Source organism: Trichechus manatus, unplaced genomic scaffold, assembly GCF_000243295.1.
Source record: "Trichechus manatus latirostris isolate Lorelei unplaced genomic scaffold, TriManLat1.0 scaffold00068, whole genome shotgun sequence".
Lineage (NCBI taxonomy): Eukaryota > Metazoa > Chordata > Mammalia > Sirenia > Trichechidae > Trichechus > Trichechus manatus.
The window spans coordinates 1,623,439-1,649,832 of NW_004444004.1; the positions used below are offsets into that span (position 1 = coordinate 1,623,439).

General features: G+C 42.1%; 1 protein-coding gene across 1 annotated transcript in view; it reads left to right on the forward strand.

Moving 5' to 3' along the window:
- The window catches only part of VSIG1 (V-set and immunoglobulin domain containing 1), a 38,359-nt gene extending 13,342 nt beyond the window's left edge, over window positions 1–25,017 (forward strand). Inside the window, exons 2-8 of the mRNA XM_004379836.1 lie at window positions 1,781–1,944; window positions 5,291–5,398; window positions 11,510–11,708; window positions 17,647–17,802; window positions 18,128–18,247; window positions 20,847–20,991; window positions 24,690–25,017. Of these exons, the coding sequence (XP_004379893.1) occupies window positions 1,781–1,944; window positions 5,291–5,398; window positions 11,510–11,708; window positions 17,647–17,802; window positions 18,128–18,247; window positions 20,847–20,991; window positions 24,690–25,017 (1,220 nt within the window). The remainder of the gene's footprint in view (window positions 1–1,780; window positions 1,945–5,290; window positions 5,399–11,509; window positions 11,709–17,646; window positions 17,803–18,127; window positions 18,248–20,846; window positions 20,992–24,689) is intronic.
- The last annotated feature ends 1,377 nt before the right edge of the window (window positions 25,018–26,394 follow it).

Below are 26,394 nucleotides of genomic sequence, written 5' to 3' on the forward strand. Positions count from 1 at the left end.
CGCCATATCATTTTTCAAAATGGGTGTATCATTTTGCATTCCCACCAGCAGTGCATAAGAGTTCCGATCTCCCCACAGCCCCTCCAAGTTTTCTGAGGAAACGCCATATCATTTTCCAAAATGGTTGTATCATTTTGCATTCCCACCAGCAGTGCATAAGAGTTCCCATCTCCTAACTCAAGAGTTTTATAAATAATATTTGATGATTGAAACAAAAATTATAACACCATGTGATACTCAAGGCAATGATATTTTAAACTGGAGAAAGTAAATGGGCCAAAATGGAAGTGAGACTTATAACAGTAGATTGTTATAAGTTTCATGTGTATATTGTAACATCCAGAGCAACCACTATGAAAACTATACAGGGATATACTTAAAACATTTAAAAGTACTATGGATAAATCCAAATGGAATCATAAAAAAATGTTCAAGTTATCCACAGGAAGGCAAGAAAAGAAAAACAAGAAGAGCCAGATAAGGGAACTAGAAAAAAAAAAAGAGCAGAATAAACCCAAAGCAAGCAGAAGGAAGGAAATAATAAAGGTAAGAGTTGAAATCAATGGGATTGAAAAGAGGAAACTATAAAGAAAAATCAGTGAAACAAAAATCTATTTCTTTGAAAAAAAATTAGTAAAATCGATAAACCTCTAGCAAGCTGACAAAAAGAGATAAGACACATATGATCATATGAACTGATGCAGAAAAACCATTTGACAAAATCCAATACCCATTCATGATAAAAACTCTCAGCAAGTTAGGAGTAAGGGTGTATTCATTTCCTAGGGCTGCCATAACAAATTACCAAGAACTGGCTGACTTAATCTCCCACACACCTATCAGTTGGTCATACTGTGGGTGACTTAAAACAACAAAAATTCATTCTCTCATAGTTCTGGAGGCCAGAAAACTGGAGAAATATGAGTAAGATTGGTGGATTGTATCAATGTCGATGTCCTGGATGTGATACACTATAGTTTTACAAAAATGTTACCATGGGGGCAACTGGGCAAAGTGTACATGGGATCTGTCATATTTCTTAGAACTTCAAGTGCATCTACATTTATCTCAATAAAAATTTTAAAATTATTGACGGCCCTAAAGAGCTTTTTCTATGTGGATTATTTCTATTTATATTTACTGTATTAGAAATTAAAACTAAAAAACGAAACAGTTAAACACAAGAATATGCAAACACACATTCCATTAGCTACCTGTCATGTAGCTTCTGGAAGACTTCACTGTATACTCATGAGAGGATGAGAGTAAAAAAGAAAAACAACATCTTAGTATTATTATGAATATAATTGTGATCTTGCAGCCCCCAAAATGGTCTTAGGGATAGGGTGACCAACTCATCCTAGTTTGCCTGGGACTTTCCTGGACTTAGCACTGAAAGTTCTAGCAAAAACTGAAAGTCTCACACCCCTGAAACCCACTAACTCCTGGGCAAACTGAGGTGGCCGTTCACCATACTCGGGTACCTTTTTGGGTCCCCAGAAACACTTTGAGTATCTCTGTGTAAGGCATCCTTACACGGAAGAATTCCCAGTTTAGTATTATTACCTCACCATCGCATAAAATTTGAGTATCTTCACATTATAATTTGGTAGCCTCCCCAATTACTACCCCAATTGCTTGTTCAACTTTCCTATATGATTCATTTAACCTTCTTCTCCTCACATTGGATTCCTTAAATGAGATGTTGTTGAAAGTACTTTATAATAAAAAAGTGTCATCAGAATGTGTATATTATTGTTTTTGATGGTTATCTTTTCAGGTCAGGTTAGTGTGGTGCAAGTGACCATCCCAGACAGTGTGGTGAACGTGACTGTTGGATCTAATGCCACTCTCGTCTGCATCTACACCACCACTGTGACCTCCCTGGACAAGCTCGTCATCCAGTGGTCTTTCTTCCATAACAAGGAGTTGCAGCCAGTATCTGTAAGGACTCTTTTCTCAACCGTTTCCCTTTGGTAGTTCGGACTGAAAACTGTTGGGGTCAGTGCCTGAAGGAATAGTAAGCCAGTGACAACAATGGTACAACCTCAGATAAAAAGAGTTTAAAGAGAGCTGTTTAGGGAAGACAAATCATCGTAGTGACTTGGACTTTATTTTCTCTTCATAGTCAGTTATAGCCCATTATCTCAATTCTGTGTAAATCAACATCAAGTATACCATGCATTCTAGAGTAGACAAAAATGGGCCTCATACAAGAAATGAGCAGTAGCTCTGGAAGGGCTTTCCCCCCAGATATCTCCCTGACTATTATTTTCAGAAGACCCCAGTTCAAATGCCTGTCCTAATTGATCTACAGGTCTTTGTCAAACTGAATGTCAGGGATCTGCCTGTCAAGTGAGCTAGCTCTTTGGGCCAAACTGAGTCCTGGTGGAATGAGAATCCCCAGATGGATGGAGAAGGACCACGGCAGTGACAAACCCTGTGTAATGAAGGGCAGCATGAGGCTAGAGGCTAGAGGATAGGGTGGGTAGGCATAGCATCTGGGGGAGGAAGTTGCCAGAGGAGGGCGGGGGAAAGTCAGAAGAGGAGAATTATTCTACATACAAAGCTGCCTACTTCCCAGATTTTCTTCATCTGGCCTTGAGGGTAATTCCTTCTTTAAATTAGCCCAAGTACTCAAATTGTATGCTCAAAAGTGTGTGTGTGCGTGTGTGTGTGACACGTGTACCTGCGTGTCTGTACACGTTCTTTGAAATTAAAAAGAATCCATGACCCAAAACAGGGAGCTAAGCGAAGAGACAAATCAATGTGGTTTGGAATAGTTGAATGAAGTTGAGTTGGGCCTTGAAGGAAAGGAAGGGTTTTGTCTTCTAGAAAGATAGAGGGAGAGTGAGTTGAGTGGGCTGGGGAGACCCAGGAGCAGAGGTGGAGAAGAAGGAGAGTGTTAGCTTGGAGGAGCCACACCATAGCCAGTGTCACTTCACTGTGTTACTGGTTCTCTGGGGACACTGAGTCCTCTCTTTGCCAGAAGCCTTAAACATTCGTTTAGCAGGGAACACCGTGAAGGAGGAGATCCCATCAATACCACCAGCCTCTAGTCAAAGTTAAACAATTTTTCTCAGTACTGCTTATCTTGGACAAATATCTAACTCTCTCTGTGCCTCTCTTTAAAATATGGTAGGACAGTAATTCTCTCCCACATTTCTCAGGAGAATCAACTGACACAGTACATGTGAAAACACTTGGAAAAAATACTGTATAAAGCCAGCCCTCTACAGTTTCTCAGTTGTAAACACTGTTTATTATTATCATCATTATCCTCCTCCTCATCATCACCAATAGCAGCAGCATCAGTAATTCTACCTATTGCCATCACTCAAAATGCCCCGCCCCAAGACCTTGCATGTTGGAGTCAAGTAAGAAATCAACCCTTTTCTTTGTAGGTTGCTCTGTTAGATTGTGGATGGCGATACTCACACAATATTTCTTCTTTTTGAATTCAATTACCTGACTCGTTTTTCAGTCATCTTCATTATCTCTAGGTTTGAAGTACTCATTTTGCCAGTAGGGGCTGAATTTAGAGAGGCTTTGCCAATATATTTTGAGATTTTTGTTTGTGCTTGGTACTCAAATCAAGATGTCCTGAACCGCCTGGAGGCCAGGCCAGGCCAGGCTGAGTTAAAAAACACAAATATTTCCTTATGCCTCCTCTGATGCTGGAATGAATTAGACCCCCTCTTGGTTGAACTGTGTAGTTTGTGAGGAGCTGGGAGCTGCCGGGCCAAAGAATCTTGTGACCAGTGATGAACTTTTTCTAGATCTGGAGATGCAGATGAGGAAGGTGTAGGTGATTGAACTAAGTGTGGCTCAGGACATCTCTTAGAAGCACTTTAAAAAGAAAATCTATTAACAAATAAGTATTTATTGAGCAGCTTATTCAGTTTCCATTTGCCTTATTCTCCAAAATGTCAGGTCCAGGTGGGACAAGTAACTTAAGTATCTGCTCTTTTGGAATATCCAAATCAAAGGAGGCCCTTGGCACTGAGCTGCTGATCAGTGAGAACACGCTCCTTGATTTTAAAACATTCCAGATGCTCCTCCAAGTGCATGAGACCTGCATTATGCCTGTGTCTTGGCTGCTTAGAGGACAAGGTGAAGTAGGGCCAGCTCTTGGCTTGGGGACAGTGAAAACCACCCCCACAAAACTAAGCTCCTCCTCCTCCTCTTTTCCTGTCTTGCTTTAGCTCGCTCCAGCTGGATCCCCATTACAACATCTTTAGGTCTCTACTGCAAGAGAACTGGGGCTTCTCCCCCTCCCCCAACCCCGTACCTCGCAGGTCTGTGCTTCTCTGTGATTTGCCAGATGATTTGGAACCCCAGTGGAAACCTCCTGAGCTTTATTAGTTCTACTCCTTACTCTGCCTCTTACTGGCTTAGAAAAGTCAATCTTTCAGAGGTTCAGTTTTCTCATCTGTAAAATGGGGCTATTTACCCACCTGATAGCTTTACTGAAGCCCTGGTGGTACAGTGATGAAGAACTCAGCTGCTAACCAAAAGGTTGGCAGTTCAAATCTATCAGCTGCTCCTTGGAAACCCTATGTGGTGATTCTACTCTGTCCTGTAGAGTTGCTATGAGTCGGAATCTACTCAACAGCAATGGATTTGTTTGTTTTTTAATAGCTTTACTGTGAAGATTAAAAGAGATGATGCTTGTCAAGCACTTAGAAGCCTGTTACATAGTAAGCATTCAGTGAATGTGAGCTATTATTATTATTAGCATCACTACTCACAAAATGATGATTTTGCACAATCCCTATCCCATCCATACCCCTGGTGTACCAGAGAGACTGGGTCATGGGCACTGGAGAACCCAGTCCTACAGAGTACACTTAGTGTAGCTGAACCACTTTTGAGGGACATCTTAGCCCCCCATTCCCTTCTTACATGAGCCTGCAGCTAAAAAGACATGCCAGGCCCTTTCTCTGCCTGGTCCTCATCCTGTGTAGAGCCCCCGAACAGACATCCTTGGTTGAGATGGCATTTTTCAAAATGGAAATTTGTCTCCATTTCTAGTTTGTTTCCTGTTGGAGCACTTCCATGCATTCAAACTTCTGCAGAGCACATTGTATGTTAATCCTAGGGAATGCTAGTAGGATGTTTTGGGGGATACTAGAAAGAGACTGCTGTGCTATGAGACAATTCTATGATTTATGGAAGTAAGATGTTGCCACACTGACCACTGAGTAATTTAGTTCAACTCCTGGTTTGATGTGGCAATATACCATATGGCATTCGGCTCTCAGATCCGCCCATTTCTGCTCAAACACAGCACAGCCCGTGCCTCAATACTGAGGGTTTGGAGGAAAAGGCAGTCAGTCAGTGTCTAGACATGGCGCATGCAAGAGACGCTCGGGGAAGATGTAGCTGGACTTCTCAGGTAAGAATCCCTATTGGTGTACTACTAGATCCCTACTGGTGTACTACTACAGTCTCTAAGACAGTGGCACAAGATGTAGAGGTGGGATGGGAAGGTCTGGGTTTGGTAACAATCCAGATCAGGATAAACCCTTGGCAAAACTGGAACCGTAGTGAGTTTGCCTTCTCACACCCACGTCTGGAACTCTTTTCAGCCTCCTTCAAAAGGTTCAGGACCCTAATTCTGCCCTGAGCAAGGCAGTGGCCAGCTCCTGCCATAGCTCATCTTCTTCTCCTTCCCAAAATCATTGTGTTAAGCAGAAACGGACTCCAAGGCCTGATTTTTCTCAATACCTAGAGGAGGATGTTATCTCTTACTGACAATCCCAGCCAAGGGAGTCCTTTGGTGAATGAAGACTGGGAGACCATAGAATTTTCCTGCAAGTCTCATAACCAGGGTGGGGGCAGGGCATTCATTAGCATGATCTTCCTCTCAGAGGAGTCATCATCCCAGAAAACAACAACAGCTTCAGATGGTCAGTCCTTCAGCAAGACCCTTAGCTGAAAACTCTAGGTTCCAGGACAGGCAGGCTAGCATGGAAGTTTTGGGTGGGTCTGGTGTCCCTCTGGTCCCACTGGTGGCCTCCAGTTGCACTCAGCCTGTCGCTGGTCAAACCACAGAGACCTTACCTGCCTATTGATAGAACAGGCATTGGCCCTGCTTAGCATGGGTCTCTTGGACGATACTTACTCTTCTAGGACATCCATAGTGGAAGAAGCCCTCTGCTATTGTCATCTCCCCAACACACACATAGCTTGAACAACTTCTTTCCCAGGACCTAGTTGGCCTCATGTTTTCTGGCTGTTCAGGTTCCCACCCTGGCTTGTCCTCTAGGGTAGCATTATATCAAATGCTTTTCAAATGAGGGAGGGGAGGTGCCACCTCCTTGGGGACATTTGAAATTGTGGGGAGGGGTGTTGGTTTGATTGTTATGACTGGGAGTCACTACTGGCATTTAGTGGGTGGTGACTACACATGCTAAGGAGCCCTGGTGGTGCAGTGGTTAAGTGCTTGGTTGCTAACCGAAAGGTCAGCAGTTCAAACCCACCAGCCACTCTCCAGAAGAAAGATGCGGTAGTCTGCTTCCATAAAGATGACAGCCTTGGAAACCCTATAGAGCAGTTCTACTCTGTCCTATAGGGTCACTATGAGTCAGAATCAACTCGATGGCAAGGGGCATGGGCTACACATGCTAAAGGTACTGCAATACGTAGGACAGAACCACGCAATGAAGAATTGTCTATCCAAAATGTCAGTATCACCCTCATTGAGAAGCATGCCAAGATCTTCCCTTCCCATCCTCCTCCCATCAAAGTTTATCTATACTGTGTCCCATTCACTCAGATGTCTACTCCTGCTGAATCTGATACATTAATCTCATGCTAAGGTGTGAGGGACAGGTGATAGTTTATTTTGTTCACTTTTAAAGAAATACATTTAAGCAGGGACTTTCTATACCATCACCCAAAGTAGTAACTCAAATGGTGGATATCTTAGGCCAATGGCAAGCTGATAAGAGAGTGGTTTGCAGGCAGGAGAGTCTTCCTTTTGGTGTTCTATTCCTTCCATGTGCAATCCCAGCCCCTCTAGTTCAGTCAGGAGAAAATTCTGAGCTTAAGACAATTGCCACCCTGCACCACCACCCCCCAGTACACACATGGCTAGCCTCCCTCATGAGTGGTACAGGAAAGCAAGAAGCTAGAAGGGAAAGATTGGATGGTGTTCTGTGGCCTTCCATGCCCTCTACATTCCCAAAAGGAACCTGGAAAATTAGCTCTGGAGTCTAAAGGCACTTAGTAATTCTGACTCAGGCTCAAACAGAAAGCAGACTTAATTCTTTCAATCCTTCTTGTTTATACTCCAACTTTCTAGTTAGACAGCGGTGTCACAAAACTGAGGAAAGATCTTTTGGGGCAAATCTGGCTTCCAGCTGCACGGCCTCATGTGAATAGGAGCTTGGCACAGTACAAGGGGAAAGGCTGCTATACAGAGAACCAAGTGGCCTGCAACTGCAGCTGGCAAACATTGAGGGCATCAAGTGCTGGACTTACTCAACATGGGAATCAACATGCCAATTGGCAGGAGAAAGGCCAGACTGGAATGGGGGGTGGAATGGCCCCAAAGGAGGAAGTTTGCCTCGGGATCATATTCCTCGCCTAAGGCAGGAATATGAATAGAATCTTAATGTATTCTATGGGAATCAGGAGGTCTGGATTCTAGGTCTGACTGTAAATTTCTTGTATGACCTTGGGAAAATCACTTCCTTTATTGAGGCCTGTTTCCTTTTCTGTAATAGAAGAGAATGAATCAGAGGCTTCAAACTGGAGGCCTCTGAGCCAGATTTGGCCAGTAGATGTGTTTGGGTTGGTCAACCCAGTATTTTGTTGGTTTGTCTGAACACTTTGAATGCCTTGTTCTCATTGGCTCTCCAGTTCACCACAGTCCCGACCCTCCCCTCTGATCTCACTATCCACCAGCCCCTCTCAGCCATTTTCCGTATTTTCAATATCCATCTGGCTCTTGAAGACTCTTTAACCTTAGAAACCATGAACTAAGTGATCTCTCAGGAGGTCATATAACTAATGTGCTATTATGCCTCATCAGCCTCTAATGTCATCAAAGGGGCGGACAGAGAGGACCTTGGGGAAAAGAAGGGCAGTCTGCCATGAACACAGCCACAAAGGGCAAGTGGATAAAAAATTAACAAGCACCACCTAAGGGAACACTTGGATGGATTTTCTTAAAGCATGGACGCCGCCCCCCCCCCAAAGGATGTGGCCTGTTGAACATTTATGACTTTTCCTGGTCCTCAATTGCTTTGATCATTAAAATTAACAATGTTCTTTCTTTTAAAATTGTACAGGCCACACAGGATCATGGACCCAGCCTTGGCCATGGTTCTGCTTTGATTTTTAAACAAGTTATTCTTTTGTGGAAAATGGAACCAAGTCGCAGTCTTTTCTGTGTGATTAGATAAGCAGTTTCAGGGGAAACATTTTTGTTTTATTTATTTTTTTCTTTGTAAGGACAGTGTGACAGTGTGAACTTCCCCTAACAGAAAGCCCCTCCATCTATGTGTGTGACCTCTGCCTAGCCCTGGGAACTTTCCTTCTTACACAGCACCCTGAGGCCAAGGTCTTTCCCTTCTAGGTCTCCAATGTCATTCTTCCTCACCCCCATTCCTATCCCTGGTATCATATATATGAGAGAGCAAAAATTAGACTACAGTGTGTAAGAGCTAAGGTGGTGAAGGTTCTTTTTATAGGTAAGTTACAAGTCCAGAGCCTCCTTGTTTATTTGCTCATTTCACCTTGATTCATGCCTAACTACAAGACTTTCCCAGTGACCTCATTCCATGTCCTAGTCATAGCCTAAAACACACTCTGTTGGCCCCCTGAGCTCCACAGAAACAAGGTCTTTTGGACCCCCTGGGACTTACTGTCGGCCTTAGGCAGGACTGGGTGCCATGTCTCCTTGTGATGTCATCAAGCATGAACACAACCTGAGCTGCCCTCTCCCCAGTCTTACTGAGAGCAGGGGAAGTGGCTAGATGTTCAGGTTTTGAAGGGCTTTTCAGACGGACATCAGTCTGTTTTCCAGGCAAGAGTCAACAGGATCTCAAGCTTTCCGTTAGTAAATAAGCGAGGTACTGAGCAGTGAAATTGAAAGCTGGATTTTGTGGGTGTCAACTCAAATGAAGGTGATAGATCTTTAAGGAGTTGTACCTCCTCCTGTCCTATTCATATACCTTGAGTTAATAATACTGGCTTTCAGGTTAGTTAAGTCAAACAAGATCCCTCCAGGGCAAAAGTTTATGGTTTCAATAAGTGTGAACAGATGAATTATAAATGGGTGCCTTAGGGCAAGAAAGCAAGCAAGTTGATGTTAGAAAAAGCAGAGGAAAGAAACAAGTTGTTTTCTCCTTAAATATACTCTTTTCTTTGAGTTTTCCCTTAAAATCTACCTTTCTGCCTTAGTTTAAAAATGGCTTGACTTTCTGCTTGAAGGAGGATACATTTTAACTCATCTAGACACTGTATTTTGGTTTTCTGATTGCCTTTCCTCTTTCATTGGTCTAGTGAAGGAAAGAACACTGGACAAGTCCAGGAATTAGGAGAACTTGGGTCTAGAACTTTTAATTTTGTAAAGTGAGAGGAGTGAATTAAATGAACCTTAAGTTTCCTCTAATAGATTTTATGACAATGTTAATTAGATCTGCTGGACTAGGACAATACCAGTTTATTGACTAATAAACAATAATCACTTGAATTACACACATTTATATGAAACTAACAAAGTGTGTATATAGAGTATGTGCATCATGAAAGGACCTCCAGGATTACCTAGTTCAGTGATTCCCAAGCTTCTGTCATTTATGTATCATCTTCATGATTTTTTGTCATAATTGTGTATCACTTTCACTATTAATTACTTAATGTTCTCTAAATTGAATACCTTGAGTTAATAACTTGCTTTCGGGTTTGTTACATCAAACAAGATCTATCTGGGGAAAAAGTTTGTGGTTTTAAACTTGCCCTAGTCCAGTGGATCTAACTAATATTTTCATAAAATCTACTAGAGAGACCTTGGTTTTTTTAAATTGTAAAAATATCTACCTTAGTCTCACCCTTAGCAATAATATCCATGGAGTCACAGATTTGATATGCTAGATATGTCTCTTTCTAAAATTTTCATTTATGTACCCTTAAAATCAATTTGTGTCCTCATACTCGGGGAATGCATATTCATACTTTAGAGAACATTGCTCTGGTTCCTCACGTTCAGATGTGGAAATCAAAGGTTGCAGAGATTAAATAACTTGTTTCTTGTCACAAAGCAGGTTGCTATGGAGACATGACTAGAGGTTACCTCCCCTGACTGTGTCACAGTTAGTCAGAGGCAGAGCTGTGGCTAAAATCCAGATCATCTGACTCCTAGGCCAGGGCTCTTTCCACCACACCATGCTGCTGCCACAGTTGCCATTATGATCTAAGTATCCATGTTCTTTAATGGAGATGGAACTAGAATTCATATCTTTCTTAAGTCCAGTAAGTTAAAATAATAATAAATGAATTCCTATGGCTTTGGACAAGTCATTTAATCTCTCTGGGTCTGAGAGTTTTCTTATGTATCTAAATGATATAATAATTCCAGTTCTGACTCCTGCCACGTGGGGAGAAAATAGTAGCTACCACTGAGTAAGCATTTATTAGGTGGTGCAAATGGCTGCTAATCAAAAGATTAGAGGTTTGAGTCTACCCAGAGGCACCTCAGAAGAAAGGTCTGGCAGTCTATTTCCGAAAAATAAGCCATCGAAAACCCTGTGGAGCACAGTTCTTCTCTGACACACATGGGGTCTCCATGAGTTGGAAATGACTCAATGGCAACTGGTTTTTTCTTTTTCTTTCATTTTTTTACTAAATTACTTTGTTTCATACTCACAACACAACTATAAGTAAATGGGACCAGATAATTTTTCAGGGATCTTCTCTTAAATGTTACTCTTCTAACAAACAGAACGAACCCAAGTTTGCTTATCCAAGGAAATGTGTGTGTATGAAAGGAGAATAAGCATTCTAACTTTTAGGGAAACCAGATAGTCCAGATAGTCCCAGATAATCTCAAATCAAGTTTATAAAGTAGTAAAAAAAAAGAGGGAAGGGCTTTGGTTTTCCCATTAGGCATTTGTGTCTTATACAATGAGTTTCCTCCAGATAAATTCATCAGGTGAGCATATTGATCCTCTAGTCTAAGGTTAGGAGTTGAATTCAGTCAGCTCTAGCTGTCTGCTCATCTGTAAGACAGGCATAACCATCCTTGCCCCATGACATCACAGAGCTACTGTGAGGCACAAATGAGGTAATGACAGTGAGCAGCTGTGAGAAAACTAAAGGGCCCCACTGAGTTGAGAAATCTCTGCCACAAGGACCTGCTTCCTGTGGGAAAAAAAAATGCTGCTTCTTATCAAAGAAGGTAAAGTTGGATAGAGGGAGCTTCCAGGTAGCTTATCCTAGCCCTGGGTATTCTTGAATTCTCATTTCATGCAACTGTCTGTTATTTTTTCTGTCCTAGATTTACTACTCTGAAGGTGGACAAGCTGCAGCCATTGGGCGATTTAAAAATCGAATTGTAGGGTCTTCCCAACCAGGTAATGCATCTATCACCATTTCTAATATGCAGCCAGCAGATACCGGGATTTACATCTGTGATGTCAACAACCCCCCAGACTTTGCTGGCAAAAACCAAGGCATCCTCAACGTCAGTGTGTTAGGTATGGACAACTTTTTCTGCCTTTTTCTCTTCTTGGATGGAGTAACTTAGGACACTGAATGAGCCAGGGCAGTGAGTTATGGTGCCAGTTCAGTCCCTGAGGTAAATATCCTCCCTGCTCCTTTTATTATCAGGGAAATAGGGACATACCACCAGCCCAACCCATATCCAGACGCCAAGAAATCACTTATAAAACATATTGAAAAAATTGCCAAACCAAAAGGGCTGCCAAAATGATAGATAGCAGTAGATGACCAGGAATCCAGGGATCTCTATCTCGGAAGGATGGAATGAGAGCAGATGGGACAGCCTATAGTCTCACTAAATGATTACTAACCACTCTTTCAGAGGAAACTTCCATTTAGATCCAGTCCTACCTGAGGGACAACCGTCAACTTTGTGTAATTTAAGAGATAAGAAAAGGGCCTTCATCCACCTCACCCCACTCCACCCTCCACCAAATACCTCTCCTAAGCCTGCCAAATCCCCACCATTAAATTATTCTTTTGAATAAAGGCAGGAGGCTCCTTTTTAAAAATGCTAATGCTATTTGGAAAAAGGACTACACTTTAAGGCAGTGTTGATGATTCATTTATTTATATGCACATATTCAATATGTGACCTTGGGTAAGTCATACCCCCTCTTAAAATGAATTTGGAGCTGTTCATTTATTCAACCAATATTTATTGAGTGCCTACTTTGTGCCAGGAGCTATGAGGTTTACAGTGATGGAAAGATGTGCTTGCTGCCCTTAGGGAGCTCAAAATTTCAGCAATTTTCAAGGCTCGTTCCAACCTCTGGCTGTGAGAGAGCAATGGAAGCTTAGTTCCTGTCTCCAAGCACTGAAGGGGTGGGTGAAAGAGCTGCCAATCCTCAGCGACTAACCAATTGAGCTAAAAGTTACCCCACTTCTAAACCAAACAAAACCAAACTAGTTGCCATTGAGTGGTTCTGACTCGTGGCAACTCCATGTGTTGTAGAACTGCATGCCATAGAGTTTTTAAGGAAAAAAACCAGATTGCCAGGCCTTTGTTCTGAGTCTCCTCTGGGAGGGTTTGAACCACCAACTATTCAATTAGCAATCCCATGCTTAACCGCTTGCACCACTCAGGAACTCCTGCCCAGGGACTTCCACTTCTAAGTAGCCCAAAATGGAGCAGGTCTAGTCATTGTTTCTCTTGTATACATTACAGGAAAGCAGGAATTAGATCAAAACAGCAATTGAGTAGCTTGAAAAAGCAATTGTTAACAAGGTACACACCTGGGAGAACTGTCCAGAGTTGTCTTGACTTACCATCCAGGTAAGGCCAAAAATGAACCAGCTGACATTGACTATGAGGTTTGCCACTGCATCTACCTTCTTGAAAAAGAGGGAAAGGTATCCAAAAGTTAATTTTTTAAAGACTGAGGTAGCTCAATCGATCCTGTTTTTAATCTGCTGGTCGCTGTGCTAAGTAAGCATTGAGGTACAAGGGACGAAGACAAGAGAAGTATACACAAGCCCTTTCTTGGAGTAGTTTATGTTCCAGTTGGGAAGACTAGTCACGCATATGGGAACCAACTAGCGTGGTAGAATGCCAAAGCACCAAGCTGGGAGTTGGAAGATCTGAGTTCTAGCGCTTATTCTGCTACCTTAGGCAAGTCAGTCTTTCTCTGGCCGTTGTGAGATGAGGTTGTAATTCCTGCCCTGTCTTACTTACAGGTTTGTTATGAGGATCAAATGCGCTACTGATTAAAGGGTTTCTAAATGTTCAAAGAAATTGAGGGATTAGTCTAATGCTTTTCTATTTTTCCCTGGCTCTGGGGTGTTCTTCTGACTAGGAACAACCTAAATAGGCCAAGCCTCTTTATTGCAGGGCTTGGAAATAATCTTGAGATAGATAGGCAAGAAGGCTAATGTTCTTAAATTTAAAGTTGAGAGGATCCCAATCAACTGCCATAAGAAGCTGAAGGTCATTTCCTCTCCTAGCTGTTCTTCCTCATGAGTCTTTGGGTCAGGTTGTTACTGTCATCGCTGTCATGGCTTTTTCTTAAGCATCCGGGACCCAGGCAAGGTAAGAGGCAGAAAGAGTCTACGGATTTCCTTTTTGTCTGAGAGCTCTCAAAAATTCTATTTTTATTCATTGCAATTGCGCTAAGAACAAAAAAAAAAAATCTACAAATTTAGGGTTTTGGGGGGAAAAGTTCGAGGCTGCTAATTTTGTCTAAAACTGGCAGAGACTGCAGTTCTCAAATCCCATTGCGCATGAGTGCTCATTCTGTTTGCCCTAACTGGGGGCTGGGGCATGGTGGAGTGAGTAGGTAAAGGAGGCCAATGGTGGGGGAAGGTGTTGCTATTTCCTTAAAGATGGCTCTTCCTGGCAATGTATCTTTCAGAGGCATTTCATTACCTGGTGATAACTGATCCCATGCATTCGTTTATGTATGGATTCATTCAACAAACCCTGAACACGTGTGCCAGTTGCTGTGCTAGGCAATGGAGATGGAAAGATAGGGTCCCAGCCTTCCCAATGTTCAGAGTTAGTGAAGGAAGCAGATACATAACATGAAAGCTTACAGTAGAGGCAGGAGAGGAGACCTATGAGAGCACAGGGGAAAGCTGTCCAAGTGGAACTGGACAACAGTTATGGGAGAAAGTGACTTTTGCACTGAATGTTGCAAGATGTGCATGAGTGTGTCAGGCAGAAGAGGGGCTGAGGTGTCAGGGCACAATTTAAGTGAAAGAAACAACAGTAATGAACAAAGGCAGCAATGAACAAAAGACCAGGTGGTTCGGATGACCATTCATTTGAGAGATTTCCATTAGGTATGGCAACCTTGGAAAATTAATATCTGAAAATTTCCAAGATAGAAGTTTGAATCATTATTTTGTGTGCATTTGGGGTGAGCATCACCTTCCTTCTACAATTTGGCACATAAAAAGAAAAGGACTAATTTAGAGAAGGTTTGAGAACACACTGAAGCATTTTCATTTATTTTCTGAGGCGAGGCTTTTCCTCCTAACCCAATTCTGTTGAAAGCAATAAAGCTAAATGGTAGGATCAGTGGCTTTGCCAGTAAAATGTCCAAGTTCTACTAGGAATTTTAACTGAATGAAATGTCAATTCAATCCTGACTCAGTAGTTTTAGAAAATGTATAGGTTTGGGATGTGGTTCAAAGTGATTCGCTAAGTGTTTTGTTAATAAAAAATAAAAGGAAAAAGGGGGAAAAATTGTTTAGTATAATAAGTGCCTGAGTTTGATTCTGGACTCAAGAAATAAGTGCAAGTCATTCCAGGTTTTTGTCCATAATTTAGTTCAGGTCCTAGTGTCTGACTTTGTGATGAGACGGCCCCACTTAGTTTTCTGTTTAAATTGGTGCATTTTGCTGTAAAGGCTATAAAATTTCCATCTTAAGCAATTTCAGAGGGGAACAAAATGGCAATATCTAAATCTAGTGATGGTTGCAATGGACTTGTGGCTAAACTTCCTAGTTTAGGGTCAGCAAATCCGACAAGTTGCTCCCATCTGACAAAAATCAATGGTAAGGAACAAAAAATAAAGAGTTGAGTGGAAAAATACTTCTTTTAATTAAAAGATGCCTATTTAAAAGATACGGACAGTGAAGTGTTTCCATGAAAGAGCTACAGCTATAGCCATCTCTCTTCTCACTCATATGTACAGGGGTTCGGTTAGAGTCTGAAATGGCTGAGTAGAGCAGAAACCAATAGAAGATTAATTTTAGTGGCAGACTATAAAATGCGGCAGCAGGCATTAGTCCTACCCACGGCCAACAGCAATTCCACGTGCAAGGCATTGTATATATTATTTTATTTAGTCTTTGGATCAGCTGGAAGTTAGATAATCTCTTGTTCACATTTTACAGACTCACCTCAGCTGAGGCTTGGTTGAGATCAGAGCAGTAACTTGCCTAAAGACATGTAGGGTGAAAGTTGCAGAGCCAGTCAGTATTCTGTGTGGACCCAGAGTTGTGCTCTTAACTACTGCATCCCAAGTAAGCGCTGGAGAGCTGAGCAGTATGGAGGCATTTAAGGTCTAACTAGCCAAAGTTAGAGAACCTAAGCCTTGGGAGGGTTTTATATCTAAATTAAGATAAGGAGAGTGAGTTGGAAAGTGTAGAAATTCAGATCATTATCTGAAGCTGTGACAAGTAAGATGAGTGAGGAGGTTCAGATTCCCAGCTTCCTACTCCCGTCTCCACTGAAGTGTTTCATAAGCAGCTTGTTATTGTGTGCTGTGGAGTCGATTCCGACTCATAGCGACCCTATGTGATGGAGTAGAACTGCCTTTAAGGGAGCAGGTGGCCAGGTCTTTCTCTCGTGGAACCACGGGTGAGTTCAAATCACCTACCTTTTGGTTAGCAGCTGAGTGCTTAACCATTGCGCCACCAGGGGTCCTCATAAGCAGCTAAAACTCAGTATGGCCCAAACTGATCACAGCATCATCCCGTCCTCCTTCTCACCCTTTTCCCTAAAACCTGCTCTTCTTCTGTGTTCTCTTTCTCTGAATGACAAAACCATGTACCCAGCTCCCCAAATCAGATACCTGGGAATCATCATTAGCCCTACCCTCTCCCTCATCCCCCATATCCAGGTGGTCACCTAGGCTTGTTGATTCTACTTCCTTAATACCTCTTGAATCTGTCTCCTCCTCTCTCTTGGTTCAGGCACCCCCAGACTCAGAGCAATCCATCTAAAACCTTAAAATGACCATCATCACTCTCCTACTTAAAATCCTTCCATGGCTACCATCTGCTCTCGGTATAAAAGCAAAGCTTTTCAACTGGAAATACTGGGAATCTGAATCTCCTCACTAATTTTACTTTTCACTGCTTATTCTAACCTTAATCTTAAAAGGTCCTCCAAGATATGGCCTCTGCTGCTCTTTAGCCTCATCTCTCATCACTTTCTCCACCCTACTTCAGAACTGTGTTAAAGCAACTTTTGAATTCCTTGTGCCTAGTCCAGTACCAGGGGTCCTGGTGGTGCAGTGGTTAAGAGCTTGGCTACTAACCAAAAGGTCGGCAGTTTGAATCCACCAGCTGCTCCTTGGAAACTCTATGGGGCAGTTCTACTCTGTCCTATAGGGTCGCTATGAGTTGGAATTGACTCAACGGCAGTGGGTTAGTCCAAGGAGCCCTGGTGGCACAGTGGTTAACCACTTGGCTGCTAACTGAAGAGTAGGTGGTTTGAACCTACCAGCTGCCCTGAGGGAAAAATATGTGGCAGTCTGATCCCATAAAGATTACTGCCTTGGAAACCCTATGGGGCAGTTCTCTTTGAGGCACCGGGTTTTTGGTTTAGTCTAGTGCTGGGCACACAGAAGGCACTCAGTAAATGCTCGTTGAGTGAAGAATGAATCAAGATTTCATCACTGTCTAGCACACTCGCCCAAAATGGGCTTTCCCTGTCAATAAGGGACATAGGCAAATTCAAACCCTCCTGTCATTTTGTGTCTCCCACAGATGAATGAAGTTTCACGAAAATGATTCATAAAGGAAAAGAGAAAAAATAAAGCATTAATAAGATATTTTTCAAAAAATAACAAGTCCTCTTAATGTATTAAGGGTTCTAGTTTCCTTTGAAATTGTGCTTTAAAAGTATGAACTATGTTCATAGTCATTTAGTGTTTGTTTATGTTTGGCTGTTTTAATAAAGGCATATTTTAAGATACAATGAGAAAAGTCACGGTTATGAATCTGGAGAGGAGGCAGACAGAGGAAACACTCTTTGAATCTTAATGGCCTTGTGACTAGAAGCTTCTTGCTCTTGAAGTGCTTTACTCCCACCTGGTGGTATAACCAGAAACTTGTCAAAATAAGTTTTTATAGATTTTTAAAATAAACACACATTCTGCAAACAAAATAAGGAAGTGACTGTAATTGTCGCAGACTGCCATTCATCCCGCAGGGTTTTCACTCTTTGTCATTGCCTTACAGTCAAACCTTCTAAGCCCCTTTGTAGCATTCAAGGAATACCAGAAACGGGTCATCCTGTTTCTCTCTCTTGCCTCTCTGTGATTGGAACACCTGCCCCTGTGTACTACTGGTATAAACTCGAGGGAAAAAACATCATTCCAGTGAAAGAAAGCTTCAGTAAGTATAACCTTCAGCAGCCCCTCGCAAGCATGAGTGTGCTATTTTCCTTGGGATGGTGTAAAAATATGTCTCCCACTAATTGTGGTCTGGTCTCCCCTCCAACTTCTAGAAGGTAGCTCGTTTTTGGTTCAGAGATGGTGTGGGTATGGAAGAAATAGGTATGGCCCCAAATGGGCTACATTGAGAACTGTCCTGAGGGGTCTAATTGGACCCTGGACTTGTGAGGCCAATGTGGGGAAGTGGGTGGGCACTGAATGATCTCCTACACGGACATGACCTGTACTCACATAAGAGATTTGAAGTCTATTTCCTGCTTTGACAGACCCAACCACCGGGATTTTGGTTATTGGAAATCTGACAAATTTTGAAAAAGGTTATTACCAATGCACAGCTATCAACAACCTTGGTAATGGTTCCTGCGAAATTGACCTAACAACGTCGCGTGAGTTGATTATACAGCTTTAACAGTTTCTCCTTAAGTCAAGTATCCTGGGCCTCTTAGCTAGTCCTTCCTGCCCCTCTGGGAAATTTTTTGTGTTTTATTTCTAGGGTGATAACATGAATGATCATCGTAATAATATCTAATGCTCACATAATATATGGGCCACACACTGTCCTAAATTCTTTATAAAAACGAATTCATTTAAGCCTCCCCAAATCTCTAGAAGGTAGTTATTATTATTATTCAATAAATAAAACAAAAGCCTCATTGATAGTGCCCACTGAATTTCTCTTTGTGATTCTGTTGCTAAATCCAGGTGAAACTGTAGCTATCTATGTCAAACACGTAGTTCACAAATTTCGCTAGTTATTAACTAATTGGTTAAGATTTGCCTCTAATAATAATAGCAATAATAACACCCTCACCCATAATCACAGTAGCTATTATTTGTGGAGCACAAAATATGTGCCAGGCACTCTGCCAGGTGCTGAGTGAGCATTCTCACACTTAATCTCCACAACCACTCTATCTAGGAGGTAGAATATATTGTTAGCCTCATTTGACTGTGAAAAGGAAATGGAAGCTCAGGGAGGTAAGTGACTTGTCCACGGTCATCCAGAGCCTGGATGCCTCTAAACTTCAATTTTCCTGTTGAAAGGTGCCTAATTACTCTCTGGAGTCCCTGTAGAGCAAACGGTTAAGCGCTCAATTACTAACAAAAAGGTTGGCAGTTTGAATGCGCCCAGAGGTGCCTCAGAAGACGGGCCTGGTGATCTGCTTCCAAAAGATCACAGCCTTGAGAACCCTATGGAGCACAGTTGACTCCATGGCAACTGGTTTTAATTATTAAGCATAATACTTAAGGGCCCCAGAACGGTCAAATTGGGCCAATCCAGGGGCAAGTCTTCAAAATGGATGTCTCACCAAACCTCTCAAGGATCACATAATAACACTTAGGATCTTGTCATCTATTCATTTTACTAGCTTACTTTGAATCTGTGGTATTAATATACAGGCAGTCCCTGGGTTACAAATGTCCAACTAATGGACAACTCCTACTTGCCCTTTAATGTTATGTAAATTTGCCCTCACTTTGAAATGATTGAGGCAACTACCCTATTCGCAACAAATTCTTCATCACAATCACCTTCACTTCCTGCACATGCAGTTTTGAATCATTGAAAAGCCTTCGAGCCTTTTCTTGCACTAAAGTAAGACTAAATAAGAACAGTATGCACCTGTTCCGACTTACCTATAAATTCTTAAAGACACACTCAGGAATGGATCTCGTTTGTAACCCGGGGACTCCTTGTATCCAGGAGTGGCAAGTTCTGTTGGATTATTGCTCTTCCTCTGTGTGAGGGGTGTGGTGTAAGGGAGCTAAATCTTCAACTTCCAGAGTAGGAAGTCAATAGAAAATGTCTAAAGTTGAAAAAGGCAAGACATATCAGAACAAGCATAATAGTTAGAAATATGGAGGCAAGTACCAGAAGATACAGCTAAGAGAATTAAAGACGGTTGCCTCTCGTGAATGGGACTCACAGATGGAGAGCAGCGGGGCAAGGGATTGCCGTTTTTTATCATAAGCCTGGTAAAATGACTTAATTCTTCCAATTATTTGCATGTGTTCCTTTAATCAAAAAATTAAAGGAATTATCAGGCAAGTCAACTAGCCTTTTGTCTCAAAATATAAAATATCCAACCCTGCTTGAGGAGAGGCAGATGGAGATGGGTACCCTTATAACTCAGACAAGGAATGGTCTCTCAGGGACAGCATCTCGGTGCTCGAAGGCCTGGTGCTCAGCTGGACCATCTCGCACTCATTACGTTTTTCCATAGACTGATGTAATGAACCAGATGCCTGTTTATTGAAATGGGCAGATCCCTTTTCTATGGTCAGAATGCACGAGGCTACTTGGTGCATTCCATGAGCATGGAATCTGGCAGAGGAGGTTTTTAAGGATCTATTTCACCTATGTTCTGGGAAAGCTTGGTGAAATGTCCCTGCCTGTAACAGAGATCAAGGAGCCCTGGTGATGCAGTGGTTAAGAGCTCAGCTGCTAACCCAAAAGTCGGTCGTTCGAACCCACCAGCCGCTCCATGGAAGTCTGCTTCCATAAAGATTTACAGCCTTGGAAACCCTTTGGGGGCAGTTCTACTCTGTCCTATAGGGTCGCTATGAGTCGGAATCAACTCGACGGCAACGTTTTTTTTCCTTTCTTTAAATAACAGAAGTCATTTCTCTGGTGACCAGATTGCAACCCCATGGTGTCTCTCTCACTGACCAAGCAAATGCACATGGAACATTCACTTCTAGAAATCTCATTTTGAAAGTAACCCAGTCTCCCTGCAGTTGGTATATTTTTTATTTAGGTGTGTAAATATCGATGATTAACTTACACAATCGAGCCAGTCATCTTTCTTCTCCCACTCTGAGTCCAACTGGCATAGTTCTAAGAGTCTCCATTCTCCCAGCCTATACAAGTCACTTCCCCACTGTGTGAATGGCCCAAATATTCCCCACTAGTCACCCATGCATATGTATGAGGCAGACATTATGGTCCACTTTACTAATTAGCTGCTTGTGTCCTCCATCCAGATCCAGAAGTTGGAATCATTGTTGGGGCCTTGGTGGGTAGCCTTGCAGGTGCTGCCATTATCATCTCTGCTGTGTGTTTTGCAAGGAACAAGGCAAAGGCAAAGGAGAGGAAGAGAAATTCTAAAACCACCACCACAGAGCTGGAGTAAGACCTTACTTTGTTGTCTTGACTTGGATACAAACATTTCTCAGGCATGGCTCTTTCAGTCCACTCTTCCTAAGCACTCCTTTTAGCATAAGATGTCAGAGATTATCTTCCTGCTCACTCTCACTGCTTTTAGAAAAAGAATGATTACAACTATCAGTTACTGAGTGCCACGTGCCACACCCTGTTCTAAGTACTTTATGTATCTTTAACCCTCACAACAACCCTATGAGGTAGGTACTGTTTTTAGCCTCATTTTAGAGATGAGGAGAGAAGCCCTGGTGGCGCAGTGGTTAAAGTGTTCGGCTGCTAAACAAAAGATTGGCAGTGGTTGGAACCCACCACCCGCTCACTAGGAGGAAGATGTGGCAGTCTGCTTCCATAAAGATTACAGCCTTGGAAACCCTATGGGGCAGTTCTACCTTTTCCTATAGAGTCGCTAAGAGTTGGAAGCAACTCGACAGCAGTCGGTTTGGTTAGAGATGAGGAAATAGACATTCAGAGAGGTTAAGTGACTTCACAAGGTCACACAACGAGTAAGCAGAGCTGGTATTTGATTTGGGGTTGGACGGGAGCCATCAGGAAAGGCCTTACTTGTTGGGCAACTCAGAACCAGGTAGGACAGGCTAGCATCTCCTGCAGAGTGAGCCCTGGGCCAGAGTGCAGAGGGGCTGGCCTTTGTCTTCCAGATAGGCATTCAGTGCCCTCATGCTGCTCCTCAGCTACCAGAGGTCTGTCTGTGTGGCACCTCCCATTCCCTCAGGGCTCTACCTTCCACTTCCAAAGTGAAAGCCAGTTACCTGAGAGATCAACTAATATCAGTAATAAGGACTAATTAATGTCAGTAATAAGAGATTAACATTCATCGAGGGCTTGCTCTGTGCTAAGTACTTTGCGCATATTATCTCATTTAATCCTAGGAGGTGGGTATCATCATAGGTGAGGAACCTGAGGCATAGAGAGGTTAACTAAAATTCACTTAGTGCGACCCAAACCCAGATCTATGTCCAATGGCCGTATATTTAATCACTATAGTGGTGTCGTGGTTAAGAGTTCAGCTGTTAACCAAAAGGTTGGCAGTTCGAATCTACCAGCTGCTCCTTGGAAACCCTATAGGGCAGTTCTGCTCTGTCCTATTGGGTCGCTATGAGTCAAAATTGACTCGACGGCAACGGGCTTTGGTTTTTTTATACCCCTCAGTTCTTGGGAATCTTGGAGGTGCTGGGTTTACATAGTAAGGTATGTCTTCTTGAGCTGGTTTTTAGAATCACCTCTGACTTCTATTGGCTAGCTATGAGATCTTAGGCTCATTGAGTCTGTTTTTCAACTTACAAGCAGGGATAATTTGTCCTCACCTTCCTTAAAGGCACTTATACTTCCTCAAAGTAGATTATGAATATGAAAGCATTGGGCTAATTACTGTCACAGGGACATTATAGTGTCAGAGACTCTTCAGACCAGGAAGGATGCTGATCTGGAACCCTTTTGTGTAGCATCACGAATGCTCCACCTCTTGGGCTCAATAGAATTGTCTTTGAACCAATCCAACCTATATGGCATTCTTCCTCTTTGGAAATGGAGGTTGGTGGGGGAATGGGATGAAGTGTTGTGCTTTTTCTTAAGCCAATAATAATAACAGTAAAAATCCTAATTGGTACCACCTTCCAAGGAAAAGAAAGAAGAAACAAACAGCACCAGTAGTCTAAAGGGTGAGAGGCAAGCCAATGAGGGTGAGATGTGCGGGTGGGACAGCCTCTGGGACACTCTTCTGTCCCATATCACTTTGGTGGCTACTTATTGTACCTATGAAGAAGCTTGCTTCACTGTGTACATCTGATGGCAGTCATCTTCCCAAGTTGTAGCAGTGAGAATAGCTACATGTGGATAGAGGCCAAGGGCCTGGGAAAATCTATTCTCCGTGGCACTTTCACCCTTTTAGAATCACCTCTGACTTTTATTTCACCACATGGGATTTGACTGGGAATGCAGACAAGAATTGTTTTAGTAGTTTAGTAGTACTTAATCCGTTCTGGAAAGATAGTGTTCTGTTTCCTAAAAAAACTTAACCTCCTTCGGTGACAGATTCTGGCATTTCAGAACTCTTAAGATATGAGGTTCTTCCTGAAGGGTAGTCTCAACTTTTCCTGCTTTCTTAGCTGTAAAATATGCTTGGTACATAGTGGTGCCCAGTAAACACTTGTTTACTTAAGCTGAGATGTTATTAAATTAATAATAATAACCAAAAAACCCAAAACCAAACCCACTGCCATCGAGTCAATTCGGACTCATGGCTACCTTGCAGGACAGAGTAGAACTGCCCCATAGGGTTTCCAAGGCTGTAAATCTTTACGAAAGCAAACTGCCACTTTTCTCTCATGGAGCAGCTGGTGAATTCGAACTGCTGACCTTTTGATAGTAACAGCCATCATTTATTGTGCACCAGGCACTATGTTGGGTACTATTAAGATGCCATTTCATACTATCCTCATAACAATCCCAAAAAAGGTCAGTACTTGTATCCTCATGTTACAGAAGAGGAAACTGAGGCTCAGAGAGGTGAAGCAATTTGTCAAAAGTCACATAGGATAGTAAGTAAAGAAAGTGAGAGTCAAAACCCTCATTGTCTGACCCCACATCCAGGGCTGACTTATGGATTAGGCAGGAGAGGCAGTGCCTGAGCCCCACAATACTTTTTAGGGGCTCATGAAAATATTTTCTTTTAAAATCAGAAGAAAAAAATAAACTTTTAGGTGGAATAAAATGCTTTAATATATAATTATTAATATATAATATATAATATTACTATCTAGTCATCTTTATACCAGAACCAAAAACACCCAAACCCACTGCCATCGAGCTGATTCCAACTCATAGCAACCCTGTAGGACAGAGTAGAACTGCCCCATAGGGTTTCCAAGGCTGTAAATTTTTATGGAAGCTGACTGCCACCTCTTTCTCCCGCAGAGTGGCTGGTAGTTTTGAACTACTGACCTTTTGGTTAGCAGCTGAGTGTTTTAACCACTGTGCCACCAGAGCTCCTTCTTGATACCAACAGTCATAAAATATAATTTGTAATATTTTTTTATGGAGGAAGGGGCCTACGAAGGCAAAAGTATCTAGGGCCCACAGAAGTCAGCTCATGCCCTTAACCACTATGCTATTTTTTTCTCTAGTGTATATCACACTTGTTCATTTGTTCATCCCTCCTTCCTTTCCTTGCTTCCTCAACTATTTACTAGGCATGTTTATGAGGATGGTGCAGGGCTGGACAGTGTTTCATTCTGTTGTACATCGGGTCACAATAAGTCAGAACTGACTCGACAGTACCTAACAACAACAACCATGCACCAAGTATTGTGCTAGATAGAGTGAGAGAGAGAGAGGCAGCAAAACCATGGTTTTGACCCTCAAAGTCCTTATTATATCCTTAGACCCTTTCATCTTGATATCGGTTTTCCCACCCTTGAAACACTGGTCTGTCCCTCTTGAACTCTCATTATATTGATGAGATCTAACCTTCCTGAACCCAAAATGGAGACACGTGGTCTGCCAGTGGGTCACAGTATTTGAAACCACAGATGTCCTGAACAGTTCTAGGACCTATGGGCATTGAAGCCACAGAGCCCGTGGCTCTATGTGCAGAAACTTGAAAGTTAGCATTTTCCTAACTTGCTCTTCCCTGGCCTTTCTTCCTGCAGACCAATGACAAAGGTAAACCAAAGTACAGAGTACACGGCAATGCCACCTGAAGAAGCCATCCAAGTAGAAGCAACTCAGCCACCTTCCACCCTTGAGACTGACCCTGCTACTATCCTGGAGCCAGACCATGAGCCTGACCCCGAGCTGGAGCCTGCCTCGGAGTCTGCCCTGGAGCCTGATTCAGGGCCTGAGCCTCTGCCAGTCCCTGAGCATGAGATCGAGCTTGAGCTGGTGCCGGAGCTGGAGCCGGAGCCGGAGCCAGAGCCAGAACCTGGGGTTGCAGTTGAGCCCCTCTGTGATGAGGAGGAGGGAGCGGTTAAGACATAGGCTCGTGGCCTAAGATAATAGTGTTCATTGCTAAGGAACCCACAACTGGTGTTTGGAATTCAGTTGACATAAGCAACCCCCCACCACCTCCCACCATTCTAAACAACCTCGTCTAACTGTGTACTCACAGGCTCCAAATAAGTGGGTCAAGATAACTACTAAATAAATTCAAGGGTTCCTGCATTATCAGTATACTGTACTTATAATTTTACTAACATGTAAGCATAACAAATGACAAGACAGCGAGTAATTTCTAACTCAGTTAACAAGGGTTTTGCAACAGCATTTACAACACATTTCAAAGTCTTACTTCTCCATTTTTAGCTACTCTCTCTTCATTATGTTCCATGTGCACACATGACAAGGTGGCATTAAACAGATTCAATCATGTTTCTAGGGTTAGTTGTCAGGGTTTCCCTATTCATTTTTATACTGATCACTAAGAAAAGAATTCACCAGCATCATCTCATAGATTGGAAAAAAAATTCTTCAAAATTTCCAGTGGAGAATAAGGAAAGGATACATATTAATTGGTAAATAGCATTTAAAACCAGGTCTTAAAATTAATGCTTAATTTGTCATATTAGATTTCTCAAGGAAACACTTGTTATCTGGTATCTGAGCATAGCAAATTTTAAAAAATAATCCAATTTTTAAATGCAAAATAATGTACAGGCAAACGATTCCAAGTAACATTTTCCTTCAGTGACTACAAAACGTTGATATCATAGGTGATGTACAATTAACTTTGAACGAGCTATTATGTTATCACTGTATCTGATACTATCTGCTTTGGAAGGACCAGACCAGGAAACTGTTCTAAACGGACACTTCAGATTTATTTTAGATAATCCCAACAAACTGTTTAAATAATCTGTTTCACTATTGATGTGTTCCACATTAATAAAGTATTATCCTTGTATAAACGCTAAATGAACTAAAATGCATTGATATCACCTCTTCTTTACCTATTAAAAGATTTTTTTTATTGATCATATTTTCCCCAGACTCCATCTTGGAGAAATTTACAGGTAGACTTTTTCATTTGTGTAATCAATCATATTTTAAGGCTCAATAAATAATACTCAATAAAATCTTAATGAATCCTAACTTGAATCCTTTTATAAACAACTTTATTGAGGGGTAACTTATGTACAAGAAACTGCATCCATTTCAAAAGTACAACTTGATGAGTTTCAACAGCTGTATGCACCCTTGAAACCACAACAATCTAGATACAGAACATTTCCATGATTCCAAAACGTTCCCTTGCGCCCCTTTGCGCAGTCAATCCCACCATCACCCTGGACCTAGGCAACCACTGACCTGCTTTCCATCACTAGAGAGTACTAGCTTTGCCTTTTTTTTTTTTTTTTT